Raw genomic sequence first — 19,872 nt, 5'->3', positions numbered from 1 at the left:
CCACATTTTGGGCTAGCTTTATCATATTTAGATTGGTAGGCGCTGTCCCATTACCTAATATCCAGTTTTAGCTATGTGGAGAGCACGGAAAAATATACAACCATGTAATCGCATTCTCTCTATTAAAAAAAATCACGATGCTGGACTTACCACTCACTCTCCCATTCGTGAAGTGTCGAGCTGTCAATTGGCGTCATGACGCCATCTGCTGTGTCAAGTAAATCGCCGTCATCTGATGCCTCAGGTTCAAACATGTAGGGATTAATTGTAGTTCATCTTTCCTGGGAGCCTTTGCCATCGGTAGCGTCACGAAAGAGCAATCCTGAATGGTTACCTTTGGTGGAAATATCACTGACATCGTTGTTGCTGCTATGCTAGCTGTGGATAGTCTTCTCTGTTGCCTCGGGGAATCTACGTCACACATCCGGGTTTGCGAAGGGACCATTATGGAGTGCAAAAAAAGTAAAAAAACGCAAATTATCCTTGCAATTACGTGTTGATAATGTCATGGTTGTTTTGACGAACTTGTCTAAAGTTTATATTCATATAATTACACCAAAATCTGGAAAGGTCTTCAGTTGCCCTTTAAAGGGAACCACGGATAGAAGGACATGCAGTTCTTAAAAGATAAATCTGAGTACAAGTTATAATAATTTGGTATTAAAACCCCTATTATTTTTTTCGTTTCAATCAAATTTGTAAAATTCTTTTAATTAGTAGGTCGCCATTGTTGTTGACATCGCAGGGCGGTGACGTCAGATGGCCACGCTGCCGGAACTCAACGCATCACGCTTTAAAAAAAGAAGGAAAAAAACGCGTGTCGCTCTTTAATTATGTAAGGTAGTAATTTAAATACGCCACAGGGTGTCAATGGCGAGTTTTAAATTAACTAGGGTTCAAGCCAATAAGTGTGTTTTGTCCCTTGACTGATGCCGTAGTTTTTCTTTAATCCACAGTTGGGTGTAAGGCAGAGATAAAGGAGAGTGGACACAGATTCGTAACTCGGACCGCGCCGTTTATTGGCATAAGCTTCGGCAAGTCCTTCACAACAAACATAAATATCGTATAGTGAAAATACAACAAAAATGTTATTCATATCTCTCAAAAATAATGTTCACAAAAATAAAAGTGCTTCAATCTGTGTTAATTAGGCTCTATTTTCACACAGTTATACAACCTAGCAAAGAGAACTGGCATTCACAAATTCACAGTCAAAATAGATACAAATTAAAATACGCATAAAACTTACTCTAACTTTGGTCAAACTCTATTTAAACATTTCAGCAACTCGTTTAGCTAAAAAAATACACTGGTTGGCAATATTTAGTCACAATATACAAACTATGATGCTGGGAGCCTTGTTTGTTGTGAAGACAACACTCAAATGTAAAGTAAATCACAATGGACCCGGACTATAGAGGAAACTACAGCGTCCGTCGAGGGACAAAACGCACTCATTGGCTTGATTGATTTATTAATTTAAAACTCACCATTGACACCTTGTGGTGTATTTAAGTCACTACCTTACATAGTTAAAGAGTGACACTGTGAAGTACGGCAGCGTGGCCATGTGATGTCACCACCCTGTGACATCAACAACAATGGCGAGCTACTAGTTTATTTTTTTACTTAAAATTTTACAAGTTTTTTTTTAAATGAAAACATCATTTGCTCCCAAAAATGTATAAATATGTTCTATTTTTAATTGTTTCAGTGTCCCAAAGGCGCATTTATATGTCTTTTCCATTTTTTTTTTTTTTCATAAAAGACATCTCTGGGTCCTGATTCAACTGAGCTCCAAAGCACAAAGCTGAAAATCAATTTTAAAGCAATAAAACTGGCCACTGGAGGGCATAGCGCATTTGGTAAGACCCGCAACCCGATTGAACAGCAACGAACGGCTGGGCAGCACGGTCGGAGCGCTGGCAGAATGATGCCAGTCGGCGGACGACCGAGCAGAACAACCGAGAGGACGCCCGGGATGCCAGGCGCTGGACGACCGAGCAGAACGACTGGGACCACCGGTGCAGCGGACCCGCCGAGAAGACCCCGCAGAGACTCTAAAAAATCCATCTTTATGAGACAGGTAACGATGAGGGAAAAGTTTACCCAGCTGACGCGGCGACAATAGCGTCATCTCTGCGACAACATCGTCATCTCTCAGTTAGTCAAGTGTAAATAAATTGTTACTTTGCTATCAAAAGCTCTATTTGTCTTGTTCTTTATGATATTTTGTAAAAGGAAAACATTATTCAGATGTTTGGGATCTAACTAAAGCAAAAAATAGCTGTGTTAAAATCAAAGTAATGTTTGAAATGTATGCGTTTACAAAAAGCTAATTTTCTCAGTTTTTTCATCAGAAATTGGAAAACTGCTCAAACTAAGCTATTTTCTAATGCTGATTTATAAAGAATGGAAAAAGATATGAACTTTAATTTTTTTTCTGCTGAAAGAAGAGAGAGTCTAATCTTTCTGTTGGTGGGTTCCATGTTTATGTAGCAATAGAACAGAATTTTCTGTGGGCCTTGCAAAATCAGTCAAAATCCAGTAAAACAGCCTGAAGCGAAGTGCCTTGCTCTGGTGAAAATGGCTGGGAGTGAATGAGTTAAGAGGGGTTTTAATATCAAATTATTATAACTCGTACTAACATTTATCTTTTAAAGTGATCCTCTTATTTAAATACATGTAGGCTCTAATAAACCACAATTGTTCTCTTGTACTAAAATATGTTGTTAGAAACACATAAAATGTTAAATCAATGGCAATATTTTATAATATTTAGTCCATATTTTGACCGTTAGTTGGCGCCATGATTTGTGGGCTCGCAGTGATGACATAATTGGTATCTTTCCAAATGTGTAGCGTGTTAAACAATTGCTTATTGCTGCCTAAACTCGCGAAGTAAAATGCCACGATGTGCTGCTTTTGGATGCAATTTCCAGTCAAATGGAAAAAAGGGGAGTGAAGTGAGTGGTCAAGGTGGAATTATTATTTTTAGTGAATAAATGTGCATAAGTGGAAGCTTCTCCCTTTTTTTGGTCCCTGTATGCATGTATCCTACCCACCACGCGTTACAACTGGCGCCCGAACATTTTTCCTGGATCCTCAGTCAAGTAAGGGTCCCATCGCGTCTGCAATAATGGTTTTGGATCTGTCCATTTATTTTTATTCGTCGGTCCCACCACGGCTTTTCGGATCAGTCTATTTTGTGGAATCGACAGCCTAGTCGCGGCTGCGATATTGCCATGGGATCGGTCTAATTCCTGGATCTTCAAGTGAGTAAAAAACACGGATTTGGAGTAGTATTGCTATCTTTTTTGTTGACTATTCTTCGTGGGAGTTTTACCCAAATCATACTAAATAATTAAAGCACTATGGCACGCTACAGTGACGACAGTGACTCTGACGTGGACCTTACAACAATGTTGGAGTTTGTCAGGGAATGTGTGTTTGCGTACTACTGAGCTCCCGAGTGAAGAGTGGTCAAGGTGGAAATATTATTTTTTTGTGAATAAATGTGCATAAGTGGAAGCTTCTCCCCTTCCTGGTACTTTTATACACGTATCCTAGCTACCACGCGTTACAATGTACAAGACCTGATTACACAAGGTGTGCTCTTTGGCCTGTACTGTATGTAAAGCACACGACAGCTCTGGATGCTAACAATCTACATAATTATATTGGGAAAATGTTTGAAAATGCAATATGTTTACCTTGAATATCTGCTAATAAAACCAGAGTTCCCGAATCCCAACAGCATGCACTCTCGCTCCCAACCGGAGTTCCCAACAGGACTCTCTCGCATCACCAGTTTTGCCCAACTTTTGTCTTATCAGGTATTTGCTGCACGCATTTTTCCCTGAAGCTCATCTTGTGAACGACCGACAGTGCTGTCCTGCTCTTCACTTTTCAGATCTGGTTCAAATAGGAAGGTTAGAACTGACGACATGTTGGGAAAGCTAACGAGTGACAAGCTGGAATTTCGGCATTCGGGGCCAGTGACGTCACGCACTGCGACGTAACAAGAATGGCGACCTATCACTTAAAATAATTTTACTTTATTTTTTACTTTAACTTTATTCAAACAAAAACATTAAGAGGGGTTTTATTATCAAATTATTATAACTCATACTAACATTTATGTTTTAAGAATTACTTGTCTTAAAATAGAGGATCCCTTTAAGAACTACATGTCTTTCTATCCGTGGTACACTTTAATATTTTGCAAGTACTGTACATAATTTACGTAATTTCAGTTTGCACAAAACAACTGCACTGCACTCTACCTTGCACTGTTTATTTATTTTTATCAATGTATAGCTTTTGTTTTAAAAAACTAAAATATATAATAATAGATATAAGTGTAGCACAACACTACAGCACTTCTATGAGGAATCGTGTGAGCAGGTGACCATAAAAGGTAACATCACTGTTATATCATTAAGGGGTGTTGACTAATGGTCAACACCCCTTGATGATATAACAATGATGACATACTAAGTACAGTATATCATCGCTGTTTCCAAATCTGATCCATTTGACGGATTTTCAAAAAAAAAAAAAAAAAAAAAAAAGGTAGTCACCACATGGTCTGATATTCTTATCAGACCATTCTTATCTTAAATTTATACAGGATGACAGACATGCTCATATTTCATATTTAACCTCACTACCCTGTAATAGCTCTTTTGTCTAACTTTGCCACTCAATGACTGTGGGAATGCCACATGGTAGAAATATAATATTTTAGTATTTTTGTATGTGTTGCATGATTATGTGTAATGTTTATATTTATGCTTGTTGCATGTTCTGCTTTATGTGTTTTTGGTTGCAGAGAAAATTGGAACTCACTTCCAACGTGAATATGAACACTCCAATTAGGTACAAGCTCTGGACTAATCGTAGGCTGACAAGGGCTGATCAGAAACCACCCAGCAGGTTAAAAGGCACAGGTGGATGAACATGATGTCACATAGATAGGATTTTAGAAGTAAGCCAGATCTTTGGGATCTGTACACTTCTACGATCTGTTGAAGCCCCCCCCCCCCCCCCCCCCCCAATTCTCTCTCTATCCCTTACTCCAGGCCAGCACTTCTTAAATAGTGGGGGAAGAGCAATGCTGGGGGTGGCACATGTGACCTCGGTGAGCATACATTTTTTTCCGTAACAGAATAAAGTGTAATTGCACATCCACTCAGTGGATGGCAGTGGCACTCTCATTTTCAGAGTGCGCACAGTATTTTTGAACCAAACGAGCACATGGCAAAGAGCACTGGAGACATAAAGTATGATGAAGCATATGCTGCGTTTGGCTTTTGACTATGACTTTTAATATAGTGGGAGACGAGGAAAGACAAGTCTGTTTACTGTGTCTAAAAATGTTTGCAGCGGACAGCAGGAAGCCAAATCAATGAAGACATCACTTAAAGACATTACATCCCAATCACATATGTCGCTTGATTTTTTTTCCCAGCAAAAACGTGCTGAATATTGCCAACAATCGTCCCGCTTTGTCAGTGTTACATCAGTGAACCAGTGAGCACTGTTAGCATCATATAAGGTGGCATACCAAGTTGCTCAGTGCAAAATATGCATGTTATGGCAAAGGAGCTGATACAGCATGCAGCAAAAATAAAAACTGTCACTATGTGCAATGACACTGTGGTTTTTGTTGTATTGATTTTTTGGGGGGGAAATTTAGTTGTCATCCAAATTGTTTGGCATATTGTCCTCATGAGTTAATGTTGCTGATCAATTTGAATGTATTATTATTTATTGGTTTTATTAAATTTTATACCTCTGTATCAAATGGTCAACAAATGTACCTTGAGTGTATTTTTACAGTTTAGATGTAACTTTTTTTTTTAATTCAGGCAAATTGATGCGCTTTGAGTATTTTCTGTTACAAACGAAACAATGTTAATAAAGTTAACTTTATTGCAAGATGATCTAAATTAATTTTTCTGTAATATTAAAAAAGACACATGTTATGCAGAGCTGTACCTATATTAATAAGAATAATTATATAGACAAATGATACTATTAGTGTCAACAGAGAGTTGGGGGAGGGGGGGGGTTGCGAAACATTTACGTCTTCATGGGGGGTGTAACAGAAAATTATTGAGAAGCACTGCTCCAGGGTTCATGGCATTCAATTAGATTACATGTGGTACAGACCAGTTTATTTTTTCCAATTAAGTTCATTCGCCCCTTTCCATCCAAAATGGATTAGATGTCTTGTGCCGTCAATGGCACTGAAAGATGAGCATTCACAGCTTGTCTTTCTAGTTTAAGGCTAAACACATAACACAAGTTGTTTCCCATCGTTCATGTTATTGAGCCATTCAAAAGATTGTATTGGTAAGAACAGGAGGTCAAACGAAGCTGCAAGCTTAGCAAGAGTGAGTTATCCTGAGTAATGATGGGCAAAATGAAGCCTCCTGAATCACCGAGGTATTGCTTTAGCTAGACTAGGTTCATTAGTCAATGCTTCATTCACATTAGTTTTTTAATGACACCTGCTTTAAAGGTGCAAGTATAGCCGATTAAATCTTAAAATGATTTTAAGAATGTTCCAAATCCAAATATTTACTAAACCTACTGTACATACTGTATGTACATCAATATATATACAATATATGCATGCAGACATATCATGACATTAAACATGGTTTGTCAATTATGATCTTTATTCAGGAATCACACAGGGTCTCCTTAGCACACACACCAACAGAAAAATGCAGTACATAAGAAAACAAAGGAAGACTCAAAGACAAGAAAGGAAAAATCATTAAGAAAGCACAAGCTGTCAAGGAATTATATCACCCATGCAGTATAAGATAAGAGTGGAAGGCCAAAGCAGCCTCAAGGCATGAAGAACGGTTGTGTCATGGCGGCAAAATAAAGCATTGTAAAACAACGACGGAGGTCTCGTTAATTGCATGACATGGTGTCAGAAGTGGGATAGAACAATTCAAATTAATAACTGACCATAAACCGCTTGTGCCCTTAATAAACACGAAAGACTTGGACACAGTTCCAATCAGGTACCAAAGACTGCTCCTCAGGCTGATGAGGTATAATGTTAAGGCCGAATATGCACCTGAGAAAACGCTGGTGGTGGCAGATAGACTGTCAAGGAATCCCCCAAGCAGCAGCGAGAGTAGTGACACTGAGGTAGATGTCGGCTGCTACGTGAACACCATTATCAGCACTTTGCCAGCTTCTGGAGGAAAGATAGGAGAGATAAAGAGAGCCACATTAGCCGATGATGAGCTTCAAGTAGTAACAAGGTTCATCAACACTGGCTGGCCAAGATTCCAAAAGCAAATTCAACCTTCTGTGGCAGAAAACTTCGTGCACAGAGGAAGTCTTTCAATAAGTGAAAGACTGGTCACTGTGGAGAGCCGAATCGTCATTCCTCGAGCGATAAGAAATGAGGTTTTGAACAAACTTCATGAAGGGCATCAAGGCATCTCCAAGTTCAGGGAACGAGCACAAGCCTGGGTGTGGTCAGTGGACTTTAAGGAAAGACTGGAAAAGTGTAAGTTCTGCTGTGAAAACAGAAGAGCACAGAGGAAGGAACCACTAAACCTAACTCCATTACCTGACAGGCCTTGGCAGGGGGTTGGAATAGATCTCTGTTCTCACAAAGGCAAGACTTATCAGATTGTTTCTGATTACTTTTCCCGTTACCTCGAAATACTACATCTGTCTGTCACAATAGCTGACCATGTGGTAGCAAAGCTGAAAGTTACCTTTGTGAGGTTTGGGATACCTGATGTTGTTTGTACAGATAATGGGCCTCGATTTGCATGTGGGATTTTTAAAAAGTTCAGTTTAGAGTATGACTTTGACTTTTGTGTGTTTGTATGACTTTTAACATATTACGTCCAGTCCGCACCATCCTTCTGGTAATTGATATGCTGAAAGAGCAGTGCAGACAGCAAAATGGATTTAGCAACAAAAAGACCCCTTGTTGGTCCTCATAAGTTAAAGAGTCACACCATCGTCATGTACTGGGGTAAGTCCGGCAGATGGGCCGTAAAATTCGTACATTACCTACCCTTGATGACAACTTGAAACCAAGATGGCCAGACCTGGGGCTGATCCGGCGGAAGGATTCTGAGGAGAAGAGGAAGCAAGCCTTCTACTTCAACTGAAGACACTGGGCACAGGAACTACCACCTCTCCAGCGGGGCAGCAGAGTTTTGGTGAAACTGGACTCTGATAAACAATGGAGTGATCCTGCAGTGGTGCAACGAAAATGTGAGTTGAAACGTTCTGATCTTATTCACACTCCGGGTGGTGATGAGAAACGGAGAAAACAACGTCCCTACGCACAACGTTGCTAGCGAATTGGAAGGACAAGATGCTCAGCCTATTCCAGAAATGGCTGGTGATCAACAGGGGAGGCTACCTCAAAACCAGGTACCAACTGTTGATTTGCCTCAACAGCAAACACAGCCATCACCTGCAATTAATGTTACGCGAGCCGGAAGGGTGAGCAAGACTGTTAAAAGATTGAATCTTTGAATCTGTAATGTTAACCAAGTTGTGTTATTGTGAAGAAAAAATGATGTAATCTATGGTGATCTACACATGTTCTTACACTTTTGTAATTGTGTAAATGAAAACAAACAAAAAAAAAGTAGAGAGTTTTGATCCTGTTCATTTCATAGTTGTGAGTGTTTTGAGAGGGTTCAGGGTCCGTGTGAAAATGTTTTGTGTTTTGTCCTTGGCTTAAGGCCTTCACACAAATAAAAGGGGGAGGTGTCAAGGAAATATATCATCCTTGCAGTATAAGATGGGGGGGTAAGAGGGGAGGGGCTAAGCAGCCTCAAGGCATGAAGAACGGCTGTGTCATGGCAGCAAAATAAAGCATGTAAAACAACGACGGAGGTCTCGTTAATTGCATGACACAAGCTATCAGTGCACAATAAATAGTCTTACGCCAATGGCACCAAATGCTTGAACTAATATCAAAAATCTAAAAAAATCTAAAGTTCTTTGTAGGGTCTGTTATTTTAATTGAAATATTATTTTCAGGTTCATTTTGAAGTTATACATTAAATTTCTTAATAGAGCTTTATAGGTGGATAAACGAAGGCTGATCTCAGCCTGATAGAAACATTTTGGAGAAATGCAGACTGTCGTGGCTGATGCCTCGAGGCCAGAGGGGCCGATCGCCTCATATAGTGTATTCACAGATCAGCAGACATGCAAGCAGGCAACAAGGGATTCGTGGAGTGGAGTCAGGTTGTGCAAGCAAGCAGATGGACAGGCAGAGGGATTTGAAGACGACAACATTTCCGCCCTCATGTTCACACTGACAATGAAATAATTAAATACTAGAGCAAAGCACTTATATGTATATATATACTGTATTTTGATTGATATTTAATTCAATTTATATGGTGGAAAACATATATTTACCCTTTTAAACGTTTTTTTTCCCCCAATGTTTCTTTGTTTGGATCAGTTATTTATCACCTAACATATCGGAGAAAATGCAACAGTAACAAAAAAAAAAAAAAAAAATACAATTAAGCGATAGTAATGAGGTAGATATCCGTGACTTTTTTATAGACACCAGTTTTTTCATTGTGACGTCATTTGTTTAAAAGTTTAAAATATGCGAGTGAATAATTTTTTAAAGTCGTTTTTTTTTTTAACGAAATATTAGACATCAATTAATAATTAGAAGCTAAAAATGACAGACAATTTGAATAAGAAATATGATTAATTCCCTTTGTTTTATGGCTGGTTTGAAACAAAAGCGGTTGCGCGACGTCTCTAAATGGGGGTTTCAAGGGGTAAAACGGACAAATTAAAAATAGTTCGGGGGACTAATGCACCATGAATCTGCTATGGCAGCATATAGACATATTGTTCTATCAAACACAACAGTTGTTTTGGTTTAAAATACAGCAGCTTCTTTTAAAGAGGAGTGCAAGAGCAGAAACTGCTTTTTCAGTCTTGTCTGTGTTTTCCGCCATATATATTTCCACATGTGTTCTTGTATTTAATTTTACTGTTTTAAATCTTATTATTTTTGTCAAATTAACCTTGGTTTGTTTTAGTTTTTAATTTTTTTTAAATTGGGGAAAATTATTATTATATTTATATGTATCGCTTTCCCATGCTGTAAATGTGAATAAATAAATTTAGCACACCCCAAAAAAAAAAAAAAATGTAAATAAGCTCGGGCTCCACTTCACAGATTTTAGATTTTCGTGGGTTGGGGCGGTCCCCATTAACCGCAAAAAAAAGAATAGGGATCACTGTATTCTTTTATATGTTTTTTTTTTTTTTTTTTTTTTTTTAACTTCTATTTATTTATGTATTTATTTCCAATCTTGTTTCTTATTTTTGTAGTTATGGTCGTTTTTATTTCAACTCTTATTTATTTTTTAATTTATATATATTCTTTTGGAGCAATTTTGGTCCTCCATAGAATTTTTTTTTAGGTCTGATGCTAAGCGATGGGGTGAGTGTACCCAGCCAATATGGCGGCGACAAGCAACCCTCGGCACATAATAGGGCGTCTAGGTAAACGATGTCTGTGGCCTTTCGAGCTTCAGGGCCAGTCTACTCAACATTTTTGTATGGTGATTGTGTTTTGGGTAGGTGAGGAGGTCTCTCCTGTAAGCCTGATGTCCAAACCGTGGGTGTTTTAACATTACATTTGGAATCTTTACCTGAGTAAGTACTACAAACCAAGCTCGTTTTTTTCTTACTATAAAAGCAACACCGAGCAGATTTTTTTCTCCCTGACTCCACCGTTTGCTCGCTTTACAATTCGGTATTTAATGTTTGCCCATTTGACGGCATTTGCTTTACTGGGCACACATAGCTTTCGAGAGACAGTATTTAGATGTTTTTTGATATTTGCCTGAAAATTGACTTCATTACAAATCTTGCGACATTTAGCAACATCGAAACACGTTTAAGTCTGAACTGGAAAAAAAACCCATGCGCTGGAATTTATTCCAAAGGGGGTTTTTAAATATTACTTGAAGCGTGATCAAATGAATCGGTATATCTATGTGCTACATGTGTATTGATATGATGAATGCCTTTAAACATGTGACTAGTTGACGGCCACAATCTGTCGAAACAATGTTTATGTTTGGTGGTGTGGTCCCACTGTTTATTTTATTTTAAAGCTTCCGTGGCATTTGTTTTTTTACCAAGTAGTCCGTAGCTTCCATTCACGAGGCACACCTTTTGCTTGGAGACCAAGTTCTGCCATTAAAAGTGGCAGAATATTTGTGGCCTTGTGAGGCAACTAAGTAGCCACAATAATACCCTCTCGTTTTGTTTACATCTAAAGAAAATGTATGCTTGCACGGTTGACCGCATGATAAGAAATGAGTTAAAGGGCTTGGTATTCGTTGCTTTGTTGGGAGTCTATGATGACGAGAGAGAATTTTAAAAATTATGACAGACAAAAAAAAGAATTATGAAAATTAACAGAAATTACCTGACATGGAAGCACAACATTAGCTCTGTTTACATGCAGAAAATATTCTGGTTACTCTCCCGTTTACACAGGGTTCACTTAAATGCACTGTGCTTTTTGGCGCAATTGATTCTGTCATTGACAAATAGTCCAGGGCTCAAGACTAACATTTTTTTACTAAGAGCACAGTGGCGCCTAACTTAAAATTTTAGGGGTGCACAATCGACATGCAAAGTTTTCCTCAAATTTTCACTGTTTAACCGATAAATACTTTCATAGTAAATGCATAAAATTACAAACTTATGAATCTAGTGCTTATCGATATTGGAATAAAACTATCATTGCAATTTTTGGAGGGTTTGCGAAATATTGCGATGCTACATTGCGATATTTTAACGAGATAACCAGATAACTTGAATAGCTCTGTCTCTCTATCGAGATAGGCATGAACGATATGAGAAAAAAAATTAACATTGCGATATGTATTGCCGAAGCTCCACAGTTACTTTTTGCATTGGTTGCAACTTTCTTCTTCAGGTGCACCAGCACAAAATGTAATGTAAGCACACCCGCATTTTTCATTGCATAACATTTAACGCGATACTTTGAATCACTCTACATAACATTCATATAATCCCTTCATTCATTCATCTTCTGAAAAGCTTATCTTCACAAGGGTTGAGGGGTTGCCAGAGCTTATCACATCTAACTCCAGGCAGGAGGTGCGGTACAGTGGTATGACAAAGTATCGGAACCTTTTGGAATTTCTATCATTTCTGCAAAAAATCACCATCAAATGTGATCTGATCTTTGTCAAAATCACACAGATGAAAAAAACAGTGTCTGCTTGAACTAAAACCACCCAAACATTTATAGGTTTTAGTATTTTAATGAGGATAGTATGCAAACAATGACAGAAGGGGGGAAAATAAGTAAGTGAACTATCACATTTAATATTTTGTTCCCCGCCCTTTGGCAGCAATAACTTCAACCAGACGCTTCTTTTAGCTCAGTACTTCTCAAATAGTGGGGCGCGCCCCCCTGGGGGGGCGCAGAGCGATGCCAGGGGGGGCGCATGTGTCCTCGGGGAACATGCTTTTTATTTTATTTTTTTGCCGTACTGGAATAACGTGTACTTGCACATCCACTCAGTGGGTGGCAGTGGCGCTCTCATTTACAGAGTGCGTTCAGTATTTTTGAACTAAGGAAGAGCACTCAGCACACAGAAAACAGATATGAAGAGCAGTGCTCCGCCGCCGTTTTCGAAAGCCGTTTTCCGACCGGACTCACTCACGCAGCGACCCACGGTCTTGTCGGGTTCTCACGTCGCCGCCCGAGAAGTGCCATTTTCGGCTTGGGATCGTCACGTCGACCGCCCTCACCTACGGTTCTACCTCGGCCGCCGAGAATGCGCTTTTTTTGTACCGTTTGCCTTTTAGCTTTGACTTTTAATACAGTGTGTGATGAGGAAAGACCACTGTTTACTGTGTCCAAAAATATTTATAGCGGACAGCCAGAAGCCAAATCAATTAAGACGCCACTTAAAGACATTCGACCCCAATCTCATTGATAAGCCGCTTGATTGTTTTTCAGCGAAAACGTGCCGAATATTGCCAACAATCGTCCCGCTTTGTCAGTGTTATATCAGTAAACCAGTGAGCATTGATCGCATGCTCATTGCAAAATAACTCCACACCTTTGCAAAGGAGGTAATACTGAGTGTGAGCAGCAAAAATAAAAACTGTCCATCTGTCCAAGGACACTCTTTTTTTCTTTTATTCACTTTTGTTTTTTTCGGTCAAATTTTGGGGACATGTTTCTAATCAATTCGAATTTGTTATTATTTACTGATTTTATTACATTTTATTTTTCTGTATCAAATGGTCAAAAATGTAACGAGTGTATTTTTACAGTTTGAACGTTGACTTTTTTTTTTTTTAATTCAGGCAAATTGATGCTCGTCAAGTCTTCTCTGTTACAAACAAAACAACGTGAATAAAGTTATACTTTATTATAAGTTGATCTGTTACTTTTTTTCTTTATTAGAAAAAAAGGACACAGTGTTAGGCAGATGCGTATTTATGATAGTAATTTTATAGACAAATGATACTATTTACAGTGGCGGCAGATAGTTTGGGGGGGCGCGAAACATTTACGTCTTGCTTGTGGGGGGCGTAACAGAAAATAATTGAGAAGCACTGTTTTAGCTGAAGATCAGTCTGGCACATCAATCAGGACTAATTTTGGCCCATTCTTCTTTACAAAACTGCTGTCATTCAGTCAGATTCCTGGGATGTCTGGCATGAATTGCTGTCATTAGGTCATGTCTTAGCATCTCAATGGGCTTCAAGTCTGGATTTTCCTTTGGCCACTCCAGAACGTGTATTTTGTTCTTCTGAAACCATTTTGAAGTTGATTTACTTCTGTGTTTCGGATCATTGTCTTGTTGCATCATCCATCCTCATTTTAGCTTCAACTGTCTGACGGACGGCCTCAGGTTTTCCTGCAAAACATCCTGATAAACTTTTGAATTCAATCTTCCATTAATGATTGCAGAAAAAAAGCCCCAAATCATGATGCTCCCTCCACCATGCTTCATGGTGAGGTTGAGGTGTTGATGTTGGTGCGCTATTCCATTTTTCCTCCGCACATGACGTTGTGTGTTACTCCCAAACAATTCAACTTTGGTTTCATCAGTCCATATGTTTTCTTTAGACAGCAGTGGCTTCCTCCGTGGAGTCCTCCCATAAACACCATTCTTGGCGATTGTTTTACATATAGTTGATGTGTGCACAGAGATATTGGACTGTGCCAGTGATTTCTGTAAGTCTTTAGCAGACACTCTAGGGTTCTTTTTTACCTCTCTTGAGTATTCGGGGCTGAACTCTTGGCGTCATCTTTGGGTGGACGACCACTCTTTGGGAGAGAAGCAACAGCGGCCAATCTCTTTCCATTTGTAGACAACTTCTCTGACTGTCGATTGATGAACATTTAGACTTTTAGAGATGGTTTTGTATCCTTTCCCAGCTTTATACAAATCAACAATCCTTGATCGCAGGTCTTCAGACAGCTTTTTTGACCGAGCTTTGATGCACATCAGACAATGCTTCTCATCAAGACAATTCTTACCCGATGTGTGTTTTATAGTGGGCAGGGCAGCTTTAGGCCACTCATCAGTGATTGGGCACACAACTGACTTAAAATGTTTGGTAAAATTTCAATTGCTCTTTAAGTCTCCTTAGGCAGAGGGTTCACTTACTTACCCCCCCACTCCCCCTTTCCGTCATTGTTTGCATGATATCCTCATTAAAATATGAAAACATATATATTTGGGTGGTTTTAGTTAAGCATACACTGTATTTTCATCTGTGTGATTTTGACAGATCACATTTGATGGAGATTTTATGCAGAAATGTGAGAAATTCCAAAAGGTTCAGATACATTCTCATACCACTGTACACCCTGAAGAGGTTGCTAGCCAGTCACAAGGCACATACAGTGCCCTCCATAATTATTGGCACCCCTGGTTAAGATGTGTTTTTTAGCTTCTAATAATTTTTCTTATTCAAATAATATGTGACCTTAATGGAAAAAAAGAGAAAAATCCAACCTTCAATACAAGTGCATTTATTCAGTGGGGAAAAAATCCCACATAAAGAAATAATTATTGGACACCAAATAATGTGTGTCACAATTATTAGCACCCCTGGTGTCAATACTTTGTACAACCCCCTTTTGCCAACAATACAAGGTCTGGGGACTGAGATGGTCATGGGAGGAGCTTGATTTTATGTCTGGTGAACCATTTCTGTGTAGATTTGGCCATATGTTTAGGGTCATTGTCTTGCTGAAAGACCCAGTGACGACCCATCTTCAGCTTTCGGGCAGAGGGCAACAGATTTTGATTTAAAATGTCCTGGGATTTCAAAGCATTCATGATTCCATGCACCCTAACAAGACTGGGTTGCAAGTTTAACGATGATTAACACATTTGTGCCTTTCATCGTCGAGCTACCAAGGTTTCTCAGGCCAAAGGTACAAACTAGGGCTGTCCCAAACGACTGATTTCCTCCCGATTAGTCAGCCGACTATTTACGATTAGTCGACTAATCTAATATATATATATATTTTACTACTTTAATGATGACATTTTTGTTGAAGCTTATTAATTCACATTTTGGAACACCTAAATTCTTTATTAACGTATAAATAAATAACATAAATATCAATAATAAATCACAAACAATGAGGTATGCTGCTGGCATTTATAGTGCAAAAAAAAAAAAAAAAAAATGTAAACGGAAACACTATGACTTCCCCTTTTTAACAGGAGTCAAAACAATTCTTTCTCTTTTTGTGGTATATCATTGTCTATATTGTTCTACATGTTAAGATGAATTGCAATGTCCCGGACAATCATTTTCAGAATACTTTGTGTGAGTTCAAATGCTTTTTCTGGTGTGCATTCCGCATTTTTTGGGGAGAGGAAAATTCTGTTCAACTGTTGTTTTAACCTGAAAATAGATAAAGCAGAGGGCACACTGAAATATTACCACAATTATTTTGAATGAAAGGCACACATAGTCACTGTAACAAAAATTAAATATATAGTATTAATTTTATAGTATACTACTATATGTATATAGTATACACATTAATACTTTATAATATAAAGTAACTAACTTTAGTGCAGTCATGGATTACAGTAAGCAGGCCAGTGCTGTGTTAACCATATATATTTTTATTACATTATGTATATACAGGATATATGTATATATTTTCCCCAAGTGGGACCTTCCATGATCCTAATAAATTTAATAATAATTAAATGAAATATTATATAATGATTTTATATTTATATATATATATATATATATATATATATATATATATATATATATATATATATATATATATATATATATATATATATATATATATATATGTATGTATATATATATGTATGTATATATAAATATGTATGTATATACACTCACCGGCCACTTTATTAGGTACACCATGCTAGTAACGGGTTGGACCCCCTTTTGCCTTCAGAACTGCCTCAATTCTCCGTGGCATAGATTCAACAAGGTGCTGGAAGCATTCCTCGGAGAGTTTGGTCCATATTGACATGATGGCATTACACAGTTGGTGGAGATTTGTCGGCTGCACATCCATGATGCGAATCTCCCGTTCCACCACATCCCAAAGATGCTCTATTGGATTTAGATCTGGTGACTGTGGAGGCCATTTGAGTACAGTGAACTCATTGTCATGTTCAAGAAACCAGTCTGAGATGATTCCAGCTTTATGACATGGCGCATTATCCTGCTGAAAGTAGCCATCAGAAGTTTGGTACATTGTGGTCATAAAGGGATGGACATGGTCAGCAACAATACTCAGGTAGGCTGTGGCGTTCCATCGATGCTCAATTGGTACCAAGGGGCCCAAAGAGTGCCAAGAAAATATTCCCCACACCATTACACAACCACCACCAGCCTGAACCGTTGATACAAGGCAGGATGGATCCATGCTTTCATGTTGTTGACGCCAAATTCTGACCCTGCCATCCGAATGTCGCAGCAGAAATCGAGACTCATCAGACCAGGCAACGTTTTTCCAATACAGTATTCTATTGTCCAATTTTGATGAGCTTGTGCAAATTGTAGCCTCAGTTTCCTGTTCATAGCTGAAAGGAGTGGCACCCGGCGTGGTCTTCTGCTGCTGTAGCCTATCTGTCTCAAAGTTCAACGTACTGTGCGTTCAGAGATGCTCATCTGCCTACCTTGGTTGTAACGGGTGGTTATTTGAGTCACGGTTGCCTTTCTATCAGCTCGAACCAGTCTGGCCATTCTCCTCTGACCTCTGGCATCAACAAGGCATTTCCGCCCATAGAACTGTCGCTCACTGGATATTTTTTCTTTTTCGGACCATTCCCTGTAAACCGAAAAGATGGTTGTGCGTGAAAATCCCAGTAGATCAGCAGTTTCTGAAATACTCAGACCAGCCCTTCTGGCACCAACAACCATGCCACGTTCAAAGTCACTCAAATCACCTTTCTTCTCCATACTGATGCTCGGTTTGAACTGCAGGAGATTGTCTTAAACCATGTCTACATGCCTAAATGCACTGAGTTGCGGCCATGTGATTGGCTGATTAGAAATTAAGTGTTAACGAGCGGTTGAACAGGTGTACCTAATAAAGTGGCCGGTGAGTGTATATACATGTAAATAAAAATGCATGTTGATACGACGCACATAAAGGCAACTTCCATTAAAAAAAATTGTTAGAAATTTGTATGGACTTACAATCCGCTAGCTTGTTGTTTCTTGTAGTCTTCGAAAATTACACTTGGGTGACGGCGCTTCAAGTGTTCGTTCATAGCCGACGTGCTACCGTGCGTGGTATGCGAGCTCAGCTTAGCAAAGAGTATCAGAGTGGCACCATCCATATTTTCCTTGAAATAATTCCAGACTCTGGCTATTCTGGTCTGCTTTTTTTGCTGTATGCCGCTTTCACCGTGTTACCAATTCTGCCTTTTTTGGTAATTGGCGGCGTTTTCAAGTGAGGAGTGAACCGGCGATTCACTTGGCTCGTTGTCGTCGGTTCATTCGATTTCCTCCTCAGGAAGGCGGAGGCGTGCATAAAAACACGGAGAGGCGTCGGATGGCTTTTTAAGGATACTTTTATTGACCTAAACAAAAACGTGGGGGATGCAGCTACTTCACTCTGCGCTTAACGCGCAGTTTCCCAACTCGGTGCTCACCTATCTCGCTCCCCCTCCTGCTCGCCCACTTTCTTCCTCTCTGCTCAATCTGACAATGCCAACACCGGTCACATTGAGAATAACAGCGGCTCCCTTGGGGGTGCCAGTAACAACCGCATGCATCGCGAGCACCCACCATTCTAAACTTTATCAGCATGTAATTTTTTTTTTAACCCGTCATTATCCGTCGACGGTATGTTTTGCCTGTCGACGCATTAACGTCATCGATGACGTCGACAACGTCGACTAGTCGGGACAGCTGTAGTACAAACCTGTCAATCATCGTTGACATAAGTACCAAACGCCTACTGCACCGGTGACCAACAAAAAACAATTTGGTCGCACTGCTTAGCAGGAGGGAGGGTGAGAGGCTGTGGTTCTGTATAAGCATGTAGCAGAAAAACATTTTTTAATGTATTTAAAATTGTATTTTTTAAAATTAAAAACCTGATCCTCTGAAAAATGGCACGATTTCCGATTTGGTGATCAGATCGGAACATCCCTATAATAAGGTATAATATTTGTTCTTGGTTTCTGATTAAATGGCATTCTCCCAAAAAAGTATGGCATAATACTCCTGTGCGACTTAGGTTTTTTTTCCCTCTTTATTGTGCATTTTTTTAGCTGGTGAGGAAAATATGGTTACTTGGAAGGTTTACTGATCACACAGGAACTAGGCCTAAATGACACAGGAAGAATGACCGGGCTAGATGTAGGTCCATTTTCACTACCGAGCCAAGTTGTTGCCCATTCTGATATGGTATGCATACACTGGGGATAGGGTCTGGGAGTGACCGACCCCCTTCGCATTTTTGTAAATACAGAAAAGCGCTATATAACTGTAACACCATAACCATAACCATGACATGGGGATGAACTAGCCAATTTTCCTTAAAGTAGGATTGATTGTTTCTATGCAGGAACTTGATATGCCATCAATACATTAGTGCATATGCACTATAGCTGCAATGTTAATGCAGTTCTGTTTTCTTCCCTTAATGTTAATAACTAGACTCCATCATGTCGGTGACTGTTCATGAGAATCGGAAATCCCGCACCAGCACGGGGTCCATGAACATTTCACTGTTCCACAAGCCTTCCCACCCTGACAGTGTCTTGACTCATCTAAACACAATGAGGAAACAGAGTATGTTCACAGATATCACGCTGTGGGCTGGGGACCACTCCTTTCAGTGTCACAGGTAAGGAAATTATTCTTTGTTGAAATGTATATTACTATCAGGTTCCCGCAATTCACACAATCATCTACGATTCATGCATGTTTTTTCAAGCGCCACAAATATATCCATGATTTTCACATGTATTTTCGAGATCCTAAATTAGTGTATATTCGTGATTTGTGTCAAGTTCAAAAATAGATCCTTAGGTAGACATTGTAAAATTACCCAAAAATAAGGAGAGAAGACACTCAGTTTTCTTGGCCAAGGAGAGCAAAGAGTGACTAGTGACAGTCACCAAAACTGATCTAAAGAAAAAAATCCTCCTTGGTATTTTATTTAGGGGTTTGTCCTAAAAATGGGTGCCGCCCTGAGGGAGGGGGAGAGCAAGCTGGAGACACCCATGTGATTTTCGATTGGATATGTGTGTGCATGTAGGTGGAACTAAGTCAGTACACGTGTGT

At 39.2% G+C, this 19,872-nt stretch overlaps 1 protein-coding gene across 2 annotated transcripts in view; it reads left to right on the top strand.

Moving 5' to 3' along the window:
• Positions 1–10,571: 10,571 nt before the first annotated feature.
• enc2 (ectodermal-neural cortex 2) overlaps positions 10,572–19,872 on the top strand; it is a 46,783-nt gene continuing 37,482 nt past the window's right edge. The window contains exons 1-2 of one of the 2 annotated variants that reach the window (XM_057837119.1): positions 10,572–10,704; positions 19,243–19,432. In XM_057837119.1, the coding sequence (XP_057693102.1) occupies positions 19,251–19,432 (182 nt within the window). In that variant the 5' untranslated portion in view covers positions 10,572–10,704; positions 19,243–19,250. Of the gene's footprint in view, positions 10,705–19,242; positions 19,433–19,872 lie in introns of those variants that run through there. The other variant, XM_057837120.1, reaches the window with a different exon arrangement.

Source organism: Corythoichthys intestinalis, chromosome 5 (genome assembly GCF_030265065.1).
Source record: "Corythoichthys intestinalis isolate RoL2023-P3 chromosome 5, ASM3026506v1, whole genome shotgun sequence".
Classification (NCBI taxonomy): Eukaryota; Metazoa; Chordata; class Actinopteri; order Syngnathiformes; family Syngnathidae; genus Corythoichthys; species Corythoichthys intestinalis.
The sequence above is the reverse complement of the archived record's forward strand: the minus strand, read 5'-3'. Positions and strand labels throughout refer to the sequence as shown.